We start from the raw sequence: 22617 nt of genomic DNA on the forward strand, positions 1-22617 counted from the left end.
ATCTGGCTTTCAAGATAATAGTCAATTGAGAGAGTGGTCTTAATGGAAATGCTATTAATAGTAGTAAATTCTCAGAGCCAAAAAAAAAAAAAATTTTTTTTTTAACCCCGGAAATATCATTCTAAACTCTTTTTTAGTCTGACCTCACTTTTGAATCTGAGTAGGAGGCCCTACTAATTTCTCAGCCTCAGCTATATCATTTGCACCCGCACAGTATTGATTCATATTCCAGAACCTCTTGTCGTTAAGGTTCTGTTTACAGCAGTGTTGTAAATCAGATGAGTGAAGAGTATTATTGTTCTTTAAATAAAATGCCACCTTGATATGCTCCCTCAAAATTGGTGTGTTTTACCAAGTATGTTTAGTTTTCAAAAGAAATCAATGTTACCATAGTACTTAACATTGGTTTATTACATTTTTATGACACAAGTTCAAAATTACATTTATCTTGTTCTTTCTCCGCAAGTCAAATATTTTTAAGTGGCATGAACCTTTCCTCTTCTTATAATTTGTTTATTTTAAGGCCTGTTTCTGGGTAGATAAGCTCTGGCTCATTTTAAAATACGTTGTACAATGTGATTTGCCTGGACTTGAACTGAGGGGACAATGTCTCTGTTATTTCAAATATAACAGTGATCGATTTAGAGGCTATGAGGACTTCACATCTCACAGCTCTCCTAAAATGATTCAAAAATGACTTTTTTTTTTCCTTCCAGGAAGACATGATTAATTAGTTTTATAATATGTGGGGTACTTCAGCACTTCCCTGATTCTTCCATCTGAAATCTTTGGGGTTAAATCTTTGAGGGTTTAAAATTGGTATATCATTAGCAACCATTGCTATTTATAGAATATAGTTATATTTCAGTTTGTTTACTTAAAAATAGTATTTTAAGATAAATTTCAATACATTTGGCTGCTAACCCTAGTCTTACTGCTGAACGATATGATGCTTTCCAGAATTGTAACGTGGTAAACCATTGTATGGAAAGCAATGAACCTTCCAGAACCAAAGAAGAGTTCTCTGTAAATCTCCCTGAAAGGGCCCATTGGTAATGCAGTTGTCACCTCTCTCCTTACCTGGGAGAAGCAGAATAAAGACATCAGGCGTGGATCTGAGTTACAAGTCCTCATTGTCTTAAGTGGCTATAACAATGGGACTCATTATGTTCTCAGTAGACATTTGTGCCCTTTGGCAATATCAAGTGTGCGTGTTCCTTGCAACATGCTCATTAGAAAAGGCCTCTCCCCCTGCGGTGGCAGCAGCATTCTCATTCAGAAAAGTCAGAGCTCAGGGAGCTGCCGTCCCTCACATAAGCCCCCTGTTTCTGGGCCGTAAGAGGATCACTAGATGAGAAGATAGGGCTGGATAGGTGGGTCTATGAACATCCTGGGAGGAATGGCAACTTGTTGGGGCTTTTCTGATTAGCATTCCAGAAGAATCTTTCTAGCTGCCATGTGTTGAGTGACTACTCATGGTTGCCTCTTGGGGAACTGCTAGGACTGCAGCCATCTTCACAGCTCAGGCACCGGAACCTCTAGGACCCTCAGAAGTTTGCTTAGGAGACAACTTTGGTTGTGAAGGAAGAAAGACAGTATCTTCCACAATCATTCAGACTAAGTTAAGGAGGAACAAGTCTAGGGCAGCCTTTGGATCAGAGCTTTGGCCCTGGAGGACAGAGCAAATAGTAGATGCCTTTGGGTAAGCTTACTAATAAGAAGCTGGTTTGGCTCAGTGGAGAGAGCCTCAGCCTGCAGACTGAAGGGTTGCTGGTTCAATTCCCGTCAAGAGCACATGTCTGGTTGTGGGCTTGATCCCTAGTAGGGGGCAGGCAGGAGGCAGCTGATCAATGATTCTCTCTTATCATGTTTCTATCTCTCTCTTCCTTCCTCTCTGAAATCAATAAAAAAAATTTTTATAAAAGAAGCTTAAATCAAGTAACATATTCACAGCTCTGCTCTTAGAAATGCAACTTCTCCCATCAGTCTTCACTGAAGCCGCCCTCAGTTAAGGATTACTATTTAAGCGAGTAAGGGTGTCCTCAAAAAATGTATACACACTTTAATAGCTGATAGCTCCGTTTTGAAAATGCAATGTATTTCTATACGCACTGGCTTCATAATCATTCAAAGTGTGTGTATTCATTTTGGGGGGACACCCTATGTAAGTAGCCTTAAATTATTTAGTTCCATTCTAGATCGCAAGTAAATACATACTTGTTTTGCTATTAGGGAACAACTCAGAAACTCAGTGTGCTGGCTCCTGTTGTAAAAAATTAGTTATTAGAAGCTGTGAATTTCCTAGGTGAAAAATTAGATTCTATAACATTCTATGTGGGCTTTATTTTGTATGGATCCAAGAACTTGCCTTAACTTTCCAAATTTATTTTGCATCCATTGAACACTTTATGTCACTCCTGTTTTAAAAACTTGCGAATGAGAACCTCTATATCAGAGGTGGATTTGTGTGTTTTTTTAAGGTTTATTTCAAGAATGTTTAAAATTAATTCATTTGACAACTTTGAACATAGGTCATTTATAAATTAAGTGAAAATTTCAGTCTAGAGAATAAAACTACTGATTTATACATTGGAGGGCCTAGTTCACTGTTCTGCTTATATTACAGCCAAATTCCAGATTCATAACTTGTTGCTATCTTATTTATTATGTAAAGGGAATGCAATGAAAATTGATAAAAAATAACTTTCAGATGCTATATATATTTTCTTAGCAGTTCTTTGCTGAACTAAATCTCTTGTAGCAAACGAGAGGCCTCTTAATTAAAATTAGAAAAACTGGGGCATCATCTCTCCTGTGAATTCTTTTCTTTCACAGAAAAAGATGAGCCTCCACTTAGCAAGGCCGGAGACGATGTGGTTCTGCGTCTGCCCACAGACGGGCTGGTTTTGGACGGCCGTGAGAGCACAGACGACCACGCCATCGTCCAGTACGAGTGGACACTGCTGCAGGGTGACCCGTCAGTGGACATGAAGGTAATCATGTCATCGTTGTCATGAAAACTGATGTTTCAGTAAAGTGGTCTTAGGTCATGTCCTTCTACTTATGCTCCCCAAATGTCTTTGAGCCAGCAGGAGAGGTATAAAATGGAGAACGTATAAAAGTGAGAGTCCAAAAAATGGTTCGGTCTATAAATGTACTTTTCTACTGAGTAAACAGTGCTCCTGGTCCTTTGTTTTGAGGCTGGCTTTGCTCTTGCTGCTTTTTTGCTGGCTTCACCAGAATACCAAAAACCTGCGAGGAAAAAAGACTCCTGCTTTGTTCTAATGACTCAGATTACTGTTTACAATTTTTTATTTCTTCTTTTCTTAGTTCAAGATCCAGGTAGAGAATTTGAAAATTACAAAGGGGTATAAAGAGGAAAATAACAGCAGAACGAGCCCATTCTTCACCTGATCCAGAAAGCAAACATTTTACCTAGCAGTTTGGGCCTGTTTGAGACAATGAGTGACAATGAGGGACTAAGTCAGGTGCTCCACCCTGATTGTCATCAGGCTGGTCTGGGCCCAGCTGCAATTGCTAAGGTGGGATTGAGCTCTGTGTCAGCAGCTGCAGGCAGTACACAGTACTTCCTGGCTTGCGCAGATAAACTTCCCCCAAACCACTCACAGCGGTTCTCAAGCTGAGGGGTTGAGTTAGAGGAAGTGGGGGGAATCTGTGTTGGTTTGCTAGGGCTGCCACAGCAAAGTAACCCAGACTGCTTGGGTTAAACAACCTATGTTTATGTCCTCACAGTTCTGGAGGGGAGAAGTCCAAGGTCAAGGTTCCAACAGGGGTGGTTTCTTCTAAGGCCTCTAGTTTCTTCTTGGCTTATGGTTGGCTGTTTTCCTTCCTGTGTCTTCACATGGTGTCCCCTCTGTGGGGAGCCACTGATTTGTATTCTATTGAGATTGAAACAAAAACAATCACCTGGTCTCTCAAGACTGATTTACATACACTGATTTATTCGGTGGTTATGCCATCTTAGAATTGGGCTGGGCCCTTGTTCCACACGGTACCCAGCCTTCCATCCATATCCCATCCAGAGCCCCTTCTGCGGCATACCTTCCAGAGGGCTCCCACTATCCGCCTAGCTATTCCCAGATATACACGCTCACTACTTTGCCTCAGGTCCTCTGGTGTCTTTAATCAGCTGTAATTATTTGGCACACAGGATATGCCTCCCTGTTACTTCTGTGTATTGTACTGGGTCTTCTCTTTGGAAAAGCACTGGACACATCTTTCTTTATTCTTAAGAGTCCCTTAACTCTTTGGGGAAAAAAATGAATGTCACCACTGGGAATGCTTTCCTCAGAAAGCAGTACTCCCCCTTCTTTCAGATGAATTGATTTCCAGACAACCCACCACCCAGCCTCTTCTGGATTTTCTGACTCATCCACATGCTTCTTAAAACCTGGCACCCCTTTTTGAACCCCGTATGTCAACTGAAGATGTGTGTATCTTCCTGACACAGCTGTCAGCTCCTGTGATCCAGACATTGTCTCTACTTCTATTAATGAAGCTTAATTTACATAAGCTGCTTTAGTAGCTGCATCATGGGCATGTGGAGTTTTCCATTGGCAGGATTACCTGAAGCCTGCTTCATCTTTTACATGAACTGCTGCCCTGGTGGCCTCCCCATCTTGTTGGTGTAATTGATTGATTGAACCAGAGTGCAGGACCTTATATTTATCCTTTTTACATCTCAATAGAAATAGCCTAGCCAGTGTGGCTCAGTGGTTGAGTGTTGAGCTATGAGCCAGGAGGTCACGGTTGAATTCCCAGTCAGGGCACATGCTAAGTTCCAGTGCCTCCAGGATGCTGAAGGTCATTACCCAGGTCTGGATCCAGGCCTGGTGTTTCCCGCATTGGAGAGGAGGGGCCTGGGAAGGCATCACAGCCCAGGGACAGGGGATGCTCTGTCCTCCACCCTGAGTTGGAGAAGGCTTCCCGCACACCGCAGGCCCACAGTTTTAGTCTGACACTGGCGTGCCCAGAGTCGACCCCAGAGGCCCAGCTACTCACTCACCTTCACAGAGAGCTCTGGCCCAGCCTGGTGACCACAGTGAATAGACGCCCACGAGGGCGATCAGCGGGGAATAGTTAGGGGAACTCGGACACAGAAACAGAAACCAGGGAAGTAGGGAGTTCAGAAGACAGGAGTGGCCAACAATGTTACATACAGTAAGGGGGCCGATTTTATTTTTGGAAGAAAAAAAAAAGACAAGAGGAATAAGTATTGTTGACCTCGATGCTAGGTAACCCTTACAAGGTCAGTTAGCAAGTTTTACCAGCACAGTGCCTGGGGAATGGTGGAGAAAGAAGCCAGATGGGTAGACAAACAATCAATGGAAAATGAGCAAATGAAACAGCATGTGCAGCATGGACAGCCTTTTCAAAAAGTTGAGTTGATCTGAAAAGGAAATAACACTGTGGCTGGAGAAGGGGAAACTCTGGGGAGTTTTTATTTCTCATTGTTTTGTTTGTTAGGTCAAGAGAAACTTGAGCTTCATAATAGCAGTGAGGTCTTAGAAGGAAAGGGGTCAAGGAATAGTTGATGGGTGGAGTGTGAGACGGAGACAGGTCACCTAATGACTGGAGCAGAGGAGGTGACGGTGGTACAGGGACGGGTGCCGTGGCAGTGAATGGAGGAGCCGTGGTTATAACCATACTTATGGTCCTAATTTTCTTCTGGAAGTAGAGGGGGTCTCCTGCTGAGAAGGAGGGACTGGCTGTTGGGTGTGGAGCTAGGAAGAGGCGCAGGTTTGGAACAGCGGCTGTTGAAGACAAGTGAAGGATTGTCAGTCGAGGGTATTGTCAGTCCAGATAGCATTGGGAATTGGGAATTCAAAGGAGGGCCAGCCTGCCAGAATGGGGTATGGCTTAGTATTCCGCAGCCTTGGGCGGGGAATGGGGAGGCAGGTCATGGGGCTGCTACGAGGAGGACACTGCTTTCCAGTTCAGGGCAACGCTGGGCTCCGCCTCACATCTCTAACCAAATGTGATGCTTCCTGTTCGGGTGGCAGGTGCCTCAGCCAGGGACGCTGAAGCTGTCCCACCTGCAGGAAGGACGGTACACCTTTCAGCTCACCGTGACGGACACTGCGGGGCAGAGGAGCGCCGACAACGTCTCGGTGACCGTGCTGCCCCCGGCCTTCCCCACTCGAGGTGAGGAGGAAGTTTTTCCCTGGAATTCACAGAGGCCACGGAACCCAGACTGTGTACAGAGGGTGGGATCAGAGTGGCATTTTATATTCTAACTACGCATTCCACTGGCTCTTCCGTTTTATTTTTGGGTGGTGTTGACTGAGAATCTCTACTAAAACTGTGATCACGAAAGTAGCTCCTTTATGCTTCCGTCCAGCAACACTGCTGGACTGAGGTAGGGATAGACTGTGAGAGCCGTGGGACCCGGAGCGGCTCCATCTTTCTTTACTGGATTTCATAAAAGACAATCATGAGGCTTCTCCAGGAGAGGATCTAGTTTAAAGGTGTGTGGCCTGTCTGATATGTACGCTCAATAGTGCAGCAAGGAGCACACTGAAGACAAATCAGCCCTAGCCGGTTTGGCTCAGTGGCTAGAGCAGAGGTGGGCAAACTTTTTGACTCGAGGGCCACAATGGGTTCTTAAACTGGACCGGAGGGCCGGAACAAAAGCATGGATGGAGTGTTTGTGTGAACTAATATAAATTCAAAGTAAACATCATTACATAAAAGGGTACGGTCTTTTTTTTTTTTTTAGTTTTATTCATTTCAAACGGGCCGGATCCGGCCCGCGAGCCGTAGTTTGCCCACGGCTGGGCTAGAGCGTCAGTCCTTAGATTGACGGGTCCCAGGTTCGATTTTGGCCAAGATTTTGGCCAAGGTTGCAGGCTTCTAGCCTGAAATCTTTCGTCTGCATTCCCAGTGTCAGGAAGCCCCCCAGTTGTTACATAGCTGAGTCTAGTAGAGTGGGCTTACTCTGGAGTGGGGAAATGCCTTTTAGGAAAATACATTGTAGCTCCTATGAATTGGACTGCGGATTAAAAACTCCTAAGAGCTCCAAAAAGGAGACAATTTCATTATTTAGAGAAGAAAAATTCATACCAGCCGGTACCTAAAGATTCTGTTTATTCTTTACAGCACCAAGGAGGTATGGTGGTCAACAAATAGGGGTCAGTAGTAAAAAGTTAATCTCAGTAAAAATCATTGCTTAGGAAATGAGAATATAAGACACAGCATGTGTAAAATGGTGTACCGGATGCAACGGTCAGCCACCCACGTGCCATGCAGGGTTGGGGCTGACCGAGAAGGTGGTGGGATGAAGGAACTAACGCAGAGTGAGGCCCGAGTGAGGAGGCCCAGGTCAGGGTGGGGAGGACCAGAGCTGCTTCCTCCCTCGTCCCACCTCGTGGCAATGTCGGCGTGGAGAAGAGCCCTAACGTGAAGCCCGGGTGATTCCCGAGAACTAAGTCAGGGGCCTCTTGCTCCAGCTCCGACTGTTAGGTGCTTCCTCACCTGTATCTCTTCACCCACATGCATTTCATCACACGATGAGTCTCTGTTCATCCTGAGGTGGAAGGCAGCTCTCCTGCAGTCCTGTGACTGGAGTCTTGTCTATGAACAGGATGCTCAAAGGTTTGCTCACGCCACCACTTCTTTTGTGACGACGGCTGTTGCATTGACATCACACTGGCTTGTGATGGAGTCGAGCAGTGTCCTGACGGATCTGATGAAGTTTTCTGTCAAAATTGTGAGTCGGCTGCGTGGCCTGTTGGGGCAGAAGGGATGCCTGTATCCTCTTGATTATATGCAAGTCAATACAGACAGTCCTCGGGTTACGTCAGACTCGACGTATGTCATTTCGTGGTTACGTCACCCTCTCCCATTTATTTATAAGAAAAAGTTCCGTCATTTCGATGTATGTACATATATGCATTATGTTTTTTTATTATTTACCGCAAGTAAAGGTCAGGAATTGTTATCTTTTAAAATTTTTTTGCTGTTAAACAAACAAACAAAAAAAAAAACAAAAAAAGAGTGACGTGTAGGTGCTTATGTAGGTGGGTTCCGACTTACGGTGAAAATTGAGTTACATCGCGCCGTAGGAACAGATCTTCGACGTAACCCGAGGACCTGCTGTATAGCTCTTTTTCCGCCCGGTTTCAGGTGTAACTTGATGTCTTTTTCCGCCCGGTTTCAGGTATAACTTGATGTGAACAGGCTTTGCCTTAAATGAGCAGCATTTATTGAGTCTCTCATTCTAGTTACAAACATCAGAGAGCTTATATTGCTTACCTTTTTCAGAAATTGTTCGCACTTTTCCAAGAGATTCTTCACCATCCGAAAAAGGCTCTATCATATATGCTTTTTAAAGAACTGAAGTGAGTTAGCATTTTGTTTGGATAAATTTTTTAGAAAATGCATGACAGACTGTGGTGTGGCTAAGTTGTCTGCAAAGCAGTCGCATGTCGTATGCATACACATGACCCACAGGAAAGAAGAAAAGCTGCAGAAAGTTAATCAAGTGTTGGTTTGAGGAAGGATGAGGAATCTCACAAGGTTTAAAAGTTTTCTCTCTGTCAATTTATATGTGACAAAAAGTTAATTACTAGAAGAGAGATCACTCATTGGAAAAACGAGAGAGAGGTTTTTATGAGACTCTGACATACATGTCTTAACTGGATACGTTATTATTCCCAAATACCCATGACTTAAAATCTACTGCAGATTTAGTGGTTTTAGTTGAAGCTCAGAAAAGAAGCCCAGTAAACAACTAACTAGCTCTCGCCCGCTTCAGTGAGCCTTGACCGGAAGACGGAGACTCACACGGTGACTGCCCAGCCTAGAACCATAGCGGCGAGCGAAGATGCAGCAGGGCGCTTCTTGGAGAAGTCTCAGGAAGCCGCTGCCCCCCACCCGCCACCGGCGCTACCAGACACGGAGAGGAACCACTCCACCTCCTGGGGACCAAAGATTCAAACTGACCCCGTGATGCCAGGTGAGGGCTTGAGACAGGTTCTCCACAAGGAGCTTTGATTTCTATGCGGACACTTGGCTCAAAATTAAGGTTGTATTTGGAGAGTGGTAAGGAACTATCTTAAAAGAAAGAGGAGCATTCCAATGAAGAATTTGGCCAAAAGAAAAAATAAAACCTCCCATTTGCACTGATTAGTTTTTATAGTAAGAAACACCTACTAAATACAAGCATACATTCATACCTGGATACACACTCCAGAGGTATCAATAATCAATACATTTATTTGTAAATAAATTAGAGATAAGAAACACTTATATTCCGGCAACTAATGCCCTAAGTGTTAAATTTGCGGTTATTTTGAGATGAAGCAGTATAATCCCAATATATTCATGTAAATCCGCCTCACACTAAGCAAGTGAAAGTGAAGGAAGTAATATGTCATTTTGAAATGGTTGCATGTGCTGGTGATTCACTGTTATGCCTCTAATTTAACTAAATCTGTAACTTTTAATTTTTAAAATAAGGCTAATAAGATTTTTAAATGCATCCACACTGCTGAAGCATTATAGGATTATATCATTTTAAATTAATTTTTACTCATTTATATGTGTACCATTGTGTAATATGAGAAATATAGACTATCACATTTATGTATGCTTTTGTGAATATCTTTTCCATACTCAAACTCTGCATACATTAAACTGAAGTAACCTATCACTAGTTTAATAACTTCTTTGTGACAATTTCTTGTTCATTGCAGAAGGTACAGAAGATGCAAATGAGAAAAAAGGAAATGACTTAAAATATCAGCCTTTATTGAAAAAAAATGTTAATGTTTTGGTACATTTGCTTCCAATATTTTGTTTATCTACTTTGTGGATTTTAAATGCTTCCATACAAATATGTTTGCAAAAATTCCATAGGGGGCCTTTCTTTTTCTTTTTAAATACATTTTTATTGATTTCAGAGAGGAAGGGAGAAGGAGAGAGAGAAACATCAGTGGTGACAGAGAATCATTGATTCGGGTATGTGCCCTGATGGGGAATTGAACCATGACCTGATTCATAGGTCTAAACTCAACCACTGAGCCATGCTGGCAGGGCCTTTTGCTTTGACAGTTTAGGTTCAGTGCCCTTCAGATGCCTGCTTTGGTCAATTTCTTGTTGATACTGCCACCTACTGGGCAAATCAGTCACTTCAGCCCTGCCTTGGAATTACAGTCGTTTTCTCTACATGGAAAAGACAGCCACCTAAGAAACAGTCAAGGGAGACCAGGTGTTTTTGGCAGGAGGAATGAAGAGCTGACGGAGAGAAGTGAGTTTTCAGAGACCAGGGTAGAGGAACTCTTGCTTACTGTGTTAGAGAGGCCCATGTGAAAGTAGTTCCTCATCAGTTATGCCTAAGGCCCCATCCAGCACTGAGAGCCTGTTTCAGGGATGTTAAGTAGCCTGATGTTTATACAGAACTTCATCGGCCCAAATCTGTGCTAGATTGCTCGGTGATCCTGTCAGTGGGGACCCTTAGAGCTTAGGAGAAAAAGCAAAAGTACATGCCTGAGGAAAGGGTGGCATGGCGTGCTCAAGAGGGAGCACATACCGGGTCCTTGGTCTTAATGGTTTTTAATCTGTTGTCTAAAGGCGGGAGTTTTAGCCTGGCTGGTGTGACTCAGTGGTTGAGCATTAGCTCAACCAGCAGGTGGTCACGGTTCAATTCCTGGTCAGGGCACATGCCTGGGTTTCAGGCTCAATCCCCAGTAGGGGGCATGTAGAAGGCGGCAGTCAATGAGTCTCTCTAATCATTGATGTTTCTCTCTCCTTCTCCCTCTCCCTCTCCCTTCCTTTCTCTCTAAAATCAATAAAGTCCTATTTTTTAAAAAACAGTAGTAAAAAAAATAAAGGCAGGAGTTTTAGGATAGGTCTCAGGGGAGGGTCTCAACGGAATATTCAACAGCTCTCCGGGTGTGACCTTTCATATGCTGATGCATCAAGATGAGTGTATAGGGGAGTTGGGGATCATTCCCTGGTCAGCTTCACTGCTTTCTTTACTTTTATCTTGGGTTTGCCTGGCTCTTCTTTTGTTGTTGTTATTTGTTCCCTTGACTGCATCCGTTCTGAGGTTTGGCTGGCACTAGTGGCACCCACTGGGCCTGTTATCTATCTCCCGGACCAGGTGATCTAAGCTACCTGCTTGCTGGTTGGGAAGGAGAGGTGTAAACCATCTGCTCCTAATTGTTCTTGGTTAGGGAAGATACGATCCTGTGTTAATAGCAGGCTGTTAATTGCTTGGCCTTGTTTAACTGCTTGTCTCAGTTCCCTCATCCCACCTGCCAAGGAATTTCCAAGCTTCTTACTGTGTTCCCAGCGCCGCCTCCTGGGGAGTGAAGACTCAGCCTCAGAATCATTTTGAAAATAATGTTGCCACCCAGTTTGAGATATATTTGCAACCTCTGTTTCAGATATGAAGCCTTTGCCTTGGGCTATGAAGATGTAAGGAATGAAGTTTCAGAGATGAAGAGAGAGTAGATATTCAGTTATTTATAATATATATTGTTTTTTCCTAATTATTAAAGTGATATGCATTTATAGTAGAAAATTTGGAGAATACAGAAAAAATTTTTAAATCATGTAGCAAAGCTCACTGTTAACATTGTTACATTTTCTTCTGGTTACTTTTATTTATACACATATGCACGCACATTTACTTTTAAGAACATTAGGATATTTTTACAAAGCTTATTTTTCTTATGAGCATTTTTATGTGTTACTAACTATCCATCAAAAACACAACGTTTGAAAATCCAGGACCAAAGAAATGGGCAGAGTAGAACTTTGAAAGTGTCGGAGAGGCCCTCATAGCACGTGGCATTCGTTTAGACAACAGCCTTCTCCTCAGCTTCCAATTCTATATGTGTTGAAATGATGTTATATTCAGCATAACATAGATTTAAAAATACATTATTGTTCATGACCTATGCCTGTTCTACAAGAATCAACAGCTAGTACAAGAAATATGAACCAGTTAAATGTTCTGCCTCCTTCCCCCACACACGTTTAACTCATTTTAGACATACTGAATCGATACCAAGGTTAATGCTAGTAATGTAATACAGAAAGTAGGAGAGGCAGTCTTTCATCTATCACATTGGGAGAGGTGGAAAAGTGTAATAATTAATGCTTAAATGAGTACAGAGAAGCAAGTCTCATGCACTTTGGGTGGGATTAACTTTACAATTTTCCACTATCCAGATGACTTGTGATCCTTAGTAAATTGATGTATTTTTCTTAGTACAAATTACCAAATAAATGCATCTAGTCCCTTTAAATAGTCTTGTTTCAGTTGCAGGTGTCCTGAACACTTCTGTTGATGCCATATGAGTAAGGAAGCTTTAAAATGTTTGTTTCTCCATAAAATTCCTCATGTCAGCTGATCATTTCTAATTTACAGACATTAAGCCTTGTATTTCCCAAAAATCGCACTTGAAATCACACCACAGTGTGAGGGTAACGTTACTAACTCATTATTATATTGTCAATGTAACAAGCACACAAATGCTATAAATTACTAGAGAGGAAATGATAGAATGGACCAGCCATTGCTCATTAGGAGAACCTGGGATAAAAATTGTAAGATTTTATCTTTCTTAATATCTCCTCTCGCCCTAACCAGTTTGGCTCAGTGGATAGAGCGTCGGCCTGCGGACTCAAGGGTCCCAGGTTCGATTCTGGTCAAGGGCATGTACCTTGGTTGCGGGCACATCCCCAGTAGGGGGTGTGCAGAAGGCAGCTGATCGATGTTTCTCTCTCATTGATGTTTCTAACTCTCTATCCCTCTCCCTTCCTCTCTGTAAAAAATCAATAAAATATATTTTAAAAAAAAAATATCTCAATAGTATACATAGGGTCAGGTGAGAAAGTGAAATAGAGCGTCCATGTGCCTTTTGTATGCTCTGTTCCTTTTTTATGAAGAAAAACCTTTCGGGACTGCGTCTGCTTTCCATTGTATGAAGTTCAGAGACTACCCTTGACTTCTCTGGCCGAGTCCCTTCCTTCCTTTTCTCAGGTGGAGGTGGGAGTCCTGGCACAATATGCTTGTTCCCCTCTCTCTGTCCAGTGGTTTTGTACTGGCCACACATTCTGCTGCATTAAATCGATCACATTACTTATCTAGTGAATTGGTGATAAGCTTAGGCCTATGCTTATTAGAGAAATAGATGCTGTACGTTCATGTCTTTCTTCTAAAGTTTCTGATGTACCCTCAATATGTGTCCTACTTATTTTCCAGATAGTGATTCCTCGGGGAAGAACGAAAAAGAAGAAAATTATATTTTTGAGTCAAAGAGCAATCGAGGAGGAGGGGAACACCCAGCCCCAGAAATAGGTAAATATGTGTGGGGAGCCGGCACGGCCATGGCATACTCAGCCCCAGGGCACCTTATGTGCCGTGCCAGCTCATCCTGGTTCAGTGACCCTAAGAGGGGGCGGTGAAGGATTGAGAAAAGACAGACAAGAGAAAAGGCTGGGTCTGGATGGGACGCTGCTCCCAGATGGAGAGACAGCGCCATGGACTACTAGCCGTGTCTTTATTTTATAGCCAGATTCCACGAGGCAAAGTAAGGGCGTGGTCAAGACGTGTACAGCATTCTCGTAGGTTTCGATCCTACTCATTGTCATGCACCTGAACTCTATCAAGCCCACATCACTCAGACATGTGGGGCCACGTGTTCGGACCATAGATTCAAGCTTACAACTACAGCTGTTGGCTATAATTGTGCTGGGAGGGATCTGCCCTCCAAGCTGGGACTTGCACGTGGCCATGAGAGGACTGTGCCCTCTCAGTCCAAGGCTTGAACCTGTCCAAACACTGTAGCCGCTCTCCACAAATATGTACCTTGAAAATTCATTGCAGAGTATAAAGATTTTTTTAAAATTCTTCACTCAGTTTTTTATTTTTTCGTTATTTTTATTGATTTCAGAGAGGAATGGAGAGGGAGAGAGAAATAGAAACAGAGAATCATTGATCGGCTGCCTCCTGCATGTCCTGAGGATCGAGCCCACAACCCAAGCACGTGCCCTTGACCGGAGTCGAACCCGGGACCTTTCAGTCTGCAGGCTGACACTCTATCCACTGGACCAAACCAGCTAGGACGCAGAGTATAAAGATTTGCAGAATCACATACCCTCTAGTTGAGGATACCAGAAAAAACTTGAACAGCTCAAGACAAGAGCAGTGGTCTGTGGATCAGAACTGATTTCTCATCATCTCCTATATCAAGCTTCACCTTCGGGCACTTACACTAGTCACCTTACATCTTTGAACCTCAGCTTCCCCTTTAAAAGTTGATTGAACTAGATAATCACCATGGTCCCTTCCAGGTGTAACCTTCTGTGAAAAGAGTAATATTCGTGGCATTGTGGTTAAGAACAAGATGCCAGGTTCAGATCTTCCTCCACCACTGATCTTTATGACCTTGGGCAGGATTTCTTCTCTCTCTGGATCTCTATTTCCTCCTGTGTAAGATGGAGCTAAGAACTATACCTGCCCGGAGTTGTTAGGAAGAATACATGGGACAGTAAATACAAAGCACTTAGCACAGTGCTTGGCTCATACAATGACGGTTATTATTACTGAGTTATTTGTGATACAACAAGAGTAAAGGTCTTAGAGTACCCAGTTCTCTCCAAGTGTTCTGATGCAAAGACAGAAGCCAATAGGAACAGGGAAAGTGTGTAGGAAGTAGAGGGAATATTTAGTAAGTGGAAGAAAAGTCTCTTCATTCCATAGTTTTGGTTGTTTTTAACTAGAAAGAAAACACTTTCTACATAGTCCTGTAGGAAGTCAGGCTTTAGTCCTAAATCCCTAAACTAACTAGTGAAAATTTAGGGGAACGAAAGACGATTCTTCAGTTGTAGATCTAAGTTGAGAAAACTTTCTTTTTCACCCTAGAATGTCTTTTGTAATATTTACACAAATTAAAGTGTGCCGAGCCGGCACGTCCATGGGTGAACCTCAGGGGGAGCGGTGAAGGATTCAGAAAAGACAGACAAGAGAAAAAAAGCTAGGTCTAGGTGGGACGCTGCCCTCTCTGATGGAGAGACAGCGCCCCGGCCTGCAAGCCGAGTCTTTATTTTATAGCCAGATCCCAGGAGGCAAAGTAAGGGTGGTTACAACGTTCTCGCGGGTTTCGAATCTACTCAATTACATGCACCTGATCAAGCTTTGTTTACTTGTGGCACCTCCCGCAGCCCATATCACTCAGCCACGTGGGGCCACAGGTTCGGACCATAAGGTCAAGCTTACAACTAGTATAGCCTTTGGCTATAATCGTGCTGGGACTTGCACGTGGCTTTGCCACGAGAGGATCATGCCCTCTCATTAGTCCCAGGCTTGAACCTGTCCAAAAGCTGTAGCCACTCTCCACATTAGAGTATAATTTTTTAACAATGGATGGCCAAAATATTCCAGATGTCAAACACATGGATGCTGCCCCGTCTGCTGTCCTGCTGGACTCACCCTGACCCAAGATATTTGAATAAAAAGAGCCACTCCCGGTCATATGAACAGAATACCCAGTTCGCCCCCTTAGCTGGTTTCTGAGAAAAATATCATGATGTGGTTTAACAGGGGTTAGAACGTTTTAAATCTCAAAGAACCCAAACTAAAAACATTGAAGAAATACTTAAAACTCCATAAGAATTTTCTGTATTCTAGCAAGCACTTTCTGGGAGATTTCATTTTCCTTGTCATCAAAGCAGTAAACAGGAATCAGATTTGACAGTTCAGCAGCCTCCTATCTGACTTAGCCCATAGAAAATCCCCCTAGATTGTATGTGTTTTACTGTACCCTGTAGCCTAAACACTGGAGCTCATCCTTAAGGGCAGCCTTTAATCATTTTCTTGCCTGAACAAGAGCTTGGCCCTTCTCTCCTTTGCCCCATTCCTTTGTAACATTTCTAACCTACGTGGCTAGTACTGGAAGACGCAGGGAGGGAGGGAGGGGGAACCGACACCTTCATGGCCCTTGGCCGTTTTAAAACTGCCTTCTTCAGGGTGGCCATTAGGAAATTCTAGTGGCCAAAGCTCAACTGTCACGTGGAGAAATTCTGCAGTGATTAGAGTCCTGCAGAGGGGCTGTTGTGTGTGGATTGTATGAGCCAGCTCTAGAGTCAATGCTAGACCGTTGGTTTATCACAGATTTTTATCTTTCACAATTCTCTACGTAATACCAGCCTTTGGTACCCAACAGTCACTACCACAACTCCCACATCCCCTCCTCCTGTGCCAGACACTCCCAGACAAAATCTTCTTAGTTGAAATGCCATTAGTATGTACTCAGCTCTCCTCTTGTCTTGGAGAGGAGACCACTCTACCTGGAACCAGTTTTAAGCCTGGAAAAATCAAAGCTATCAGGAGTGAACTTCCTCAGCTCCCTCCTATTGTAAGTTCTTGTCTGTTTGCACCCACCATCTCTGCCTTTCCTCTTGTACTAAAGGAGATGTTTCCTCTCCCGAGGTCAGTCTCTCCCCCAACCTTGATGCAGGCCCTTATCTTCTCAGGTACATTTCTCCATCCTGTATTAACCCTCCTGGGTTTTGTTTGTTATTTTTTATTGATTTCAGAGAGGAAGGGAGAGGGAGAGGGAGAGGGAGAGAGAAACATCAGTGATGAGAGAGAATCATTAATCGGCTGCCTCCTGCATGCCCCCTACTGGGGATCAAGCCTGCAACTTGGGTATGTGCCCTTGACCGGAATTGAACCTGGGATCTTTCACCGACCCTCCTGTTTTTAATGTTTCTTTATGGCTTATTCCCAACAGCTGCAGCCACATTCCGATCTCTCCCAACACAATGGTGTCCCTGGGTTTCTAACTGCTAAGCCCAGTGGCCTCCTGAGGCTTCACCTCCCCGGACCTCTCCTTAGCATCTATGCAGCTGAGCACTTTTCTCTTGACATAGTCTCTTCCTTCTGCTCTAAGACACCCTTCTGTCTTGGTTGCCCTACCATTTCTCTGACCTGACTTTTCCTATTCTTTTGCGTTCTCTCCTTTTGTCTGCCCCCTTAAATGGTGGTGTTTTTCAGGGCCTTGTTCCCAACCTCCCTTCCTTCCTCTCTGGCAATCTCACCCACTTTCATGGCTGCAACCACCACCTTGATGCTAACGGCTCCCACATATTTAGGCCCGAATAACCCCAAACCTACTAGACAACCACCTGGGTCACCTCTAGGAATCTCAATTTGAAAATGTCAAAAAATAAACACCTCAAAAATAAAGAAATAAAAATAAACATCTCCCTTGCCCACCCAAAAAGACCCATCATACATCCAGGTCACTCAAGCCAAGATCCAGTGAACCAGATGCACAGACACTCCTCTTACACCTGTACTTCTTATTGCGTTTTCCCACTTAAATGTCTATCTACCCAGACTGGAGGTCACTAGGCTATGACCTCCTCTTCCTTTTGGAGCAGTACTGGACCCCAGTGGTCCTGGAGCTGCACTGTCTGGGGCTGTGTCCTAGCTTCACCACTAACCATACACTCAGCCGAGTCACTTAATTATCGGTGCCTTAGGTACCTCATTTGTAAAATGGGGATAAGAATTCTACCAACTCACGTGGTGGCTGAGAATTAGACAAGTGAAGTGAGAAAGCACAGAGGACAGTGCTGGCACGCCTCAGCAGCAGCTTATCATCGTTGATGAGCAGCGCTTAGCTCAGTGTCAGGCACCTGGCTGTTAATTAATGCAGAAAGAATGAATAAATGAAAGAAAAGGCTATAGAATCGGCTTATGCAATGGAGATTTTGCTCCTCTAGCTCCACCAGTTGGCAAGACCCTTATAGCTAAAAATAGCTCCACCATCTCATCTGAAAGACTGGGCTGACCAGAAAGTAGGTCAGACTAAAAATAAGGCCTGCGCTTGACAAAACTGATCTGCTTTTTTATATACAAGTTCGACTTTTTAAAATTCCACATGTAAATGATATCATATAATAATGGTCTTTCTCTGTTTTATCTCACTTAGTAAATAAGCCATAGAGAGCTAATGCATGGTATAATGAATATAGACAATAATATTGTACTTTAATGATGTGATAAATATTGCTTCAGTGGCAATTATATTACAATATATAAGTGTATCACCCAACTGGCGTGGCTCAGTGGTTGAGTATCGACCTATGAACCAGGAGGTCCCGGTTTGATTCCTAGTCAGGGCACATGCCCAGGTTGTGGGCTTGATCCCCAGTAGGAGGCATGCAGGAGGCAGCCGATCAATAATTCTCTCATCATTGATGGTTTCCATCGCTCTCTCCCACTCCCTTCCTCTCTGAAATCAATAAAATATAATTTAAAAAAAACAATATATAAATGTATTCAAGTAACAGGCTATATACCTTAAATTTATCAAGTATTTATCAGTCTTTTTTCTTTTTTACAGAAAGACTGATCCAGGGCATACTCTGTTCCTCCCAAACTCCGGCAAGCCTCTAAAGCAGTGGTTCTCAGCCTTGGCTGCACATTAGAATCACCTGGGAGGGAATCTTCTTAAAATCCTGATTTCTGGGCCTCATCCTCCGGAAATTCTGTTTCTTTGTTATGGGGTGGGGCCACAACATTAGTAACAAAGAGACAGAATTTATGGAGGATGAGGCCCAGAAATGAGGATTTTAAAAAGATTCCCAGGTGATTCTAATGTGCAGCCAAGGTTGAGAACCACTGCTCTAAAGGCTGCTTCTAGTCTGGCTGTGTAGGAACAGCCCCACAGGAAAACCGTTTCCCTCAACTACCCTTAGCCAGAATTACACCAGCATATTTTGAAGTTAATTTTCAACCATGGTTCTACTGGCTGGAACTAGGTTCCCTGGATTTAGAAAGAATAAATAAAAAGTAACATCAGGAGTTGTCCATACTTGTTTTCGGAGGGAATGATCATGTGTGAATCCATAAATGTCACCTGTTGACTGCAATGAAGTTTTCTGTGGTCACAGTGTCTACACTTGCCTGCTGACAGGGTGTCTGTTACAGTGGACATGAGGCTGATCTGACTGCAACATTTGTACCCATTGATGCCATTAAATTCTGTAGGAACCTGGTAGAAAATTTGGGTATAAAGAAGTCTGGCTTTGAGACCTCAATCTGCCATGTACAAGCTATGTGTGTGCTCTTAGATCAATTAATCTCTTGGCAACTCAGTTAATCTGCAAAATGCTGGTAATGCAGGTATCTGTTTACTTAAGTGAGTTACTTAGATTAAATGAAATAGCGCAAACGAAGTGCTTATCCAATCACGGACCCACCGCCAGGCTGCTGGGCCAGCGTGGCTCAGTGGTTGAGCATTGTCCCATGCATTAAGAGGTTACTGGTTCAATTCCCAATCAGGGCACATGCCCAAGTTGCAGGCTTGATCCCCAGTAGGAAGTATGCAGGAGGCAGCCGATCCGTTTCTCTCTCTCCCCCATCTCTCTGAAAATCAATAAAAACACTGGCCTACCCTCTTTACTTCCACTGTTTACAGGCGCAGTGCTGCCACTGACACTGGGCTTGGCCATCACTGCGTTGCTGCTTCTCATGGTTGCTTGCCGACTACGCCTGCTCAAACAGAAACTGAAGAAAGCTCGTCCCATTACATCTGAGGAATCTGACTACCTCATCAATGGGATGTATCTCTAATAAATATAACTTAAGTAGCTGGGGCAAGGACGTTTCACTTGTAATTTATGCGTATACTGGGTTTTGGATATTTAGAATCTTTTTTTTAACTGGGCTAAGAAAAGTATGGAAAACCCAGAAGATTCTACAAGCCCCAAACCTTTGTTCTTATTTATTGTAGAAATATTTCCCTTTGGAATTATGTGAAATATTTTGAAATTTAGAGGAGTCCATGCAGCTAAAGACTTACAATCTAATTCTGATTTATGTATGCTGTCCCTGAAAATAGAAATTTGTAGTTAGCCAAGACAGAAAATTTAGTATCTCAAGAGGTGGCCTTAGAACGGCAGTGTTAACAACTCCGTACTTTTTAGAAGCCATGGGCCCCTGGCCACCCTGTGCCACATGGTGCACGACTTCCCCTTGTTCTGTGGCCCTCCTATTGCTCACTTTACCCTTTCATAGCTCTCCCTTCTCCTCTCTCCTGCAAAACCTGTTTCTGAGAATGGACCTCAAGTGAGATGTTTCCAGCACCTCTGACATCATGTCATGTAAGTAGCTGCCTCATTAGGCTGACCTTTGGGAGGAAAAACTCAGACTGAATTACAAATAGCTCTAACATGGGCATGAAATGATACAGGAAATCGAAGTGGAAGGAGAGAACCTGGCAGGTCAAAAATTGTAACCGGCTTCGCTGAGTGCAAAGTGAGCTAGGAGGACTACTAGTACTTTCTTGCGCCTACTCCACACTGCTCAATGGTCCAGAACACAGCAGCTCATTTTTATAAAAGTCACCAGTTCTCACATTAGTCTGTATTGATGGGAGAGAAAAGTGCATTTAAATTGAAAAGCAGAATGATGAGTGGATTTCTGGGTGCCCCTTTGGTAAAAATGTCACATTTACATATTAGCTGGTTGTTTCATCCACTGGAATGAGTTTTCCCCATTATTTATTTAATGTTATAATGTGCAGTCAGCTAACGCCAGACTATGTATTCTCAGAGCATAAAGCAGTTTTGCACAAATTCATCTTTATAGAAAACTGGCATCTAGTTTAGCATCTCTTCTTTTAGGTTGTTTTTTTTTTTTTTTTTGGTAGGATTTTAAAGGCAAATTATTCCCATCATCACCTAATGCCAGAATTATACATTTTCTAGAAATTATTCTTCTGAGTGGACTACAGAGTGTGATGCCTGTCTATACTCACATGATGTTCCTATTTACATAATGTGTTTGTGTTGTTGTTGTTTTTTTACCGTAAGTGGCCAATCTTTTCAAATTCTAGGACACATTTTCAGAATGAACCTGAGATAGGTTGTTCCTTTAGCAAAGAGCTTAATTTGGATTGGAGATATAACCGAAAACATTAACAAATGGTAAGTTAGTTCTAGAAAAATGGAAATAATGGTTCCTTTAGTCCCTGAAAATGTCAAGCATTTTATTGAGTTTAGAACTGAGCAAAGATTTAAATTTTTCCTCAAGGACAGTTCAGAGAAATGACTGAATGAACTTAAGTTGTCTGTACTCTCTACGTGATGCTGTGCCCTTTGTTTTCCAAGGAAGGATGTCACTTACAGCCATACCCAATAAAATAAAAACTGTCAAGGCATGTCTTTCAGCACATCTTTTATACATGAAGAAATTAAACAAAATTCAGTACTGCAACGATGTTGAAATACATGAGAAAAGATGTCCCATGTACAATAGTCTGTTAATAAATTATACTTGATTCTTAAGCCTTAACAACTTTTTAATATAATCATAAGTTGCCAATATTTACTGAGCTGTACTATCTTACCTGGGTTTAACCATACCAACCCTATTTTACAAAGAGGGAAATTAAGGATTAGAGAAGCAGAATCAAGAGCTTCAAAATACACTGCCAGATGGACTGAACAGGACTTTTTAAAGTCAACTTACCTTTTCATTATATGATTGAAAGAGTTCTGCATCTAAGACAGTTTAAAAATAATTTTAAAGGGAAAGTTGTCCACAATTTACCTCTCAGACATGTTTGTGTGCTTCACATCTCTTTTCCTGAGGAGAGGCCCACTGAAACAACCTTTCTGAAAACTTGAAATTCTTTCCCGCCATCCTCAGTGCAAGTAGACTGCAGCTACCCTCCATCCTTCCACAAGCATTTCACGTTTCAAGTCATCCAAGTATCAAATGTTCTTGCAAGCAAATAACAGAATTTTGTTCATCTTTCTCCAAGACTTCACCTTTGAAACTAACTCAAATGACACCGAGTCAAATGAGGGTTCATGGCCTAGGTCCAGAAGCTATACCAACAGCAGCAAACTGAAGCCAATAAAGAACTGAAACTCGTAAGATTTGGCCACCAACGAATGCCAGTTTCCTGTGTCTAAGATCTTGCCCCCAAAGAGACACTAGGAGAAGATGCAGGCATAATTTTTTAAAGCCATTTTTAAGGAAGAAATGTTTAGGACGTTAAGAGGTGGGGGAGAGGTGCCTTGCATCCTCGCTCAGCATTCACTTGCTAGAATCATACGCACTTGGGCATAGCAGTCGGAAGGGCTTTGCTGGGAGTGCTAGTTCTGCTAGCTCTAGTGCTCATGTTGCTTTGAGCTCTGGAACCCTGAGAAAAACCAAGATCCCACTATAAAAGGTCTAAAGCCACAACATTAAACAAGATTCCAAAGTGCTACTGACTTTTTGAAATTCATTTATAGTCTTTATATTAACAAAGCCTTTATAGGTGAGAGATGGGTTTTGGTAAATTTAGCCTCAACGCAGCTCTTCCCTGACATTCAGTCAATTCATTTGCTCATTCATCCTGCATTTATTGTACATCTACAAGAGGACAAACCCTGTGTTAAGCAAAGAAAAATAAGTGAGGTGTAGTCCTTGTTCTCAAGAAACATAGTCACATTCATTGTGCAAATGTACAACTGAATTAATGCCACTCGTATTTGACAAGATGGAGCATCAGAGAAATAATCTTTTCTGTGATCTTAATCAACATTCTGTATCTGGTGACATACTGTTCTTTATTC

The 22617-nt window shown here is 42.8% G+C and overlaps 1 protein-coding gene across 1 annotated transcript in view; it reads left to right on the forward strand.

Annotated features, from left to right (window-relative positions):
* The window catches only part of LRP11 (LDL receptor related protein 11), a 23624-nt gene extending 2419 nt beyond the window's left edge, over positions 1 to 21205 (forward strand). The window contains exons 2-7 of the mRNA XM_006089244.2: positions 2836 to 2993; positions 6024 to 6165; positions 7604 to 7729; positions 8777 to 8977; positions 13238 to 13333; positions 19467 to 21205. Of these exons, the coding sequence (XP_006089306.1) occupies positions 2836 to 2993; positions 6024 to 6165; positions 7604 to 7729; positions 8777 to 8977; positions 13238 to 13333; positions 19467 to 19621 (878 nt within the window). The 3' untranslated portion in view covers positions 19622 to 21205. The remainder of the gene's footprint in view (positions 1 to 2835; positions 2994 to 6023; positions 6166 to 7603; positions 7730 to 8776; positions 8978 to 13237; positions 13334 to 19466) is intronic.
* The last annotated feature ends 1412 nt before the right edge of the window (positions 21206 to 22617 follow it).

Source organism: Myotis lucifugus, unplaced genomic scaffold (genome assembly GCF_000147115.1).
Source record: "Myotis lucifugus unplaced genomic scaffold, Myoluc2.0 scaffold_57, whole genome shotgun sequence".
In the NCBI taxonomy this organism is placed as follows: domain Eukaryota; kingdom Metazoa; phylum Chordata; class Mammalia; order Chiroptera; family Vespertilionidae; genus Myotis; species Myotis lucifugus.